The 1984-nt window shown below is 40.4% G+C and overlaps 1 protein-coding gene across 1 annotated transcript in view; it reads right to left on the reverse strand.

Moving 5' to 3' along the window:
* Positions 1-439: 439 nt before the first annotated feature.
* LOC107581505 (breast cancer metastasis-suppressor 1-like protein-A) overlaps positions 440-1984 on the reverse strand; it is a 10769-nt gene continuing 9224 nt past the window's right edge. Inside the window, exon 6 of the mRNA XM_016267082.1 lies at positions 440-508. Coding sequence (XP_016122568.1) covers positions 440-508 — 69 coding nt within the window. The remainder of the gene's footprint in view (positions 509-1984) is intronic.

Below are 1984 nucleotides of genomic sequence, written 5' to 3' on the forward strand. Positions count from 1 at the left end.
ATGGGTTTGGAACGACATGAGGGTGCATGAGTAATTAATGACAGAATTTTCATTTTTGGGTGAACTATAACCCTTTAAATATAAATATTACTTACAGCAAAAAACAAAAAAAAACTATTAAATCTATATAAACACATCGGGAATTTCTCAAAAAAGATTCTCATTCAGTGTATAGTTCCCTTCTGAAATGCTTGCTTTGCATTTGCCCTTGAAGATGTGGTATATTTAACAGACAAATAATCTCACTGAGACTCTCAGCATTCACAATTAGGATGAATGAACAAATATGTGCACGCACATTCACTGGACAATAATGCCTGAAAATTAGCAATTAACAAATGACGTTTTCAGGGCAAGACAGCAAACAAAAATCAGCAAAACATCTCGAATCCTACCAAAAATGAAACAGAACATGGTCAGTAATAAATAATGCTTGATCTCAGTCACAGTTGCTCAAAGTCAAACCATCTGAGGCCACATAAGTGCCGTCATGCATCTCTATTCTCTCCTGGAACACAAATTAAACATCATCAGTCTGGGTCAAGAAGAGTTCACAAGACAGAAGTCTGAGAAATAAAACTTTTCCTGGAGCATTGAAACAGAAGCTTGTCTAAAATAGATTTCCTCTTGAAGACACTTCCCCGATAACGCCAAAGAAAGATGTCCATTAGTGCTAATCTATGGCATTTGAGGAGCTCCACAAACGGTTGGCCGTGTCCGTTGGTGGTTTCAATATGATTTCCATATCAATTTCTCTGTATGGCATAACAGCGTCTCATGCCTGGCCTGCTTTGAGTCTGGTGGATATCAGGTACGAGGACAGGTGTTGCTTTACATACCTCAGTCAACTCGCTGAGAAAACGCCTGCCTCATTTGTGTAGGAAGCTCGACTCAGGACACAAACCTTAGATTTGTGCCAAAATTTGAGCAGTATTGGTTTGGAACATTACTTAAAGGGTTAGTTCACCCAAAAATGAAAATTAGCCTGTGTTTTACTCACCCTCGAAGCATCCTAGGTGTATATGACTTTCTTCTTCCAGACGAATCCAGTTGGAGTTATATAAAAAATTGTCCTGGCTATTCCAAGCTCTATCATTGCAGTCAGCGGGTGTTGCAGTTGAACAGTCCACAAGTCGTCAAATATAGCGTGCGCATCCATTATAAAATGTGCCGCAGACAGCTCAGGGGGATTAATAAAGGCCTTCTGTAGCAAATCCATGTGTTTTTGTAAGAAAAATATCCATATTTCAAATATAATAAACACTTTTCTCTCACTTCCGCTGACTGTCATCCACTGAAGCCGTTCTGGCGGATGACGTAGGACGTCGGCGTTGCGTGATTAGAGACGAAGGCGGAGAGAAAACAAAACAAAACGCTGGTCACGAATTAGAAGTACAAACCAAAGATTTGCAAATAAAAATGTCGGAGGATTTCGATATAAACCAAGAGGAGACTGGTTTTCCTTTGCTAAATTCTGGCGGATGACGTAGGACGTCGGCGTTGCGTGATTAGAGACGAATGCGGAGAGAAAACAAAACAAAACGCTGGTCACGAATTAGAAGTACAAACCAAAGATTTGCAAATAAAAATGTCGGAGGATTTCGATATAAACCAAGAGGAGACTGGTTTTCCTTTGCTAAAGTAAGGAAACTTTGCTTCCTTTGCTCCTATAAACAAACTCGCGAGACTAGCATATCTCAGAGCCTCGCGCTGCGCATACGTCATACGCCTTCCGCCAGAACGGATCCGCATATGACAGATAACGGAAGTGAGAGAACAGTGTTTATTATGTTTGAAATATGGATATTTTTCTTTTAAAAACACATGGATTCGCTACAGAAGGCCTTTATTCATCCCCCAGAGCTGTCTGCGGCACGTTTTATTATGAATGCGCACGCTTTATTTGACGACTTGTGGACTGTTCAACTGCAACACCCACTGACTGCAATGATAGAGCTTGGAATAGCCATGACCATTTTTAAAG

The sequence above is a fragment of the Sinocyclocheilus grahami genome, unplaced genomic scaffold (genome assembly GCF_001515645.1).
Source record: "Sinocyclocheilus grahami isolate Dianchi unplaced genomic scaffold, SAMN03320097.WGS_v1.1 scaffold35.1, whole genome shotgun sequence".
Taxonomy (NCBI): Eukaryota; Metazoa; Chordata; class Actinopteri; order Cypriniformes; family Cyprinidae; genus Sinocyclocheilus; species Sinocyclocheilus grahami.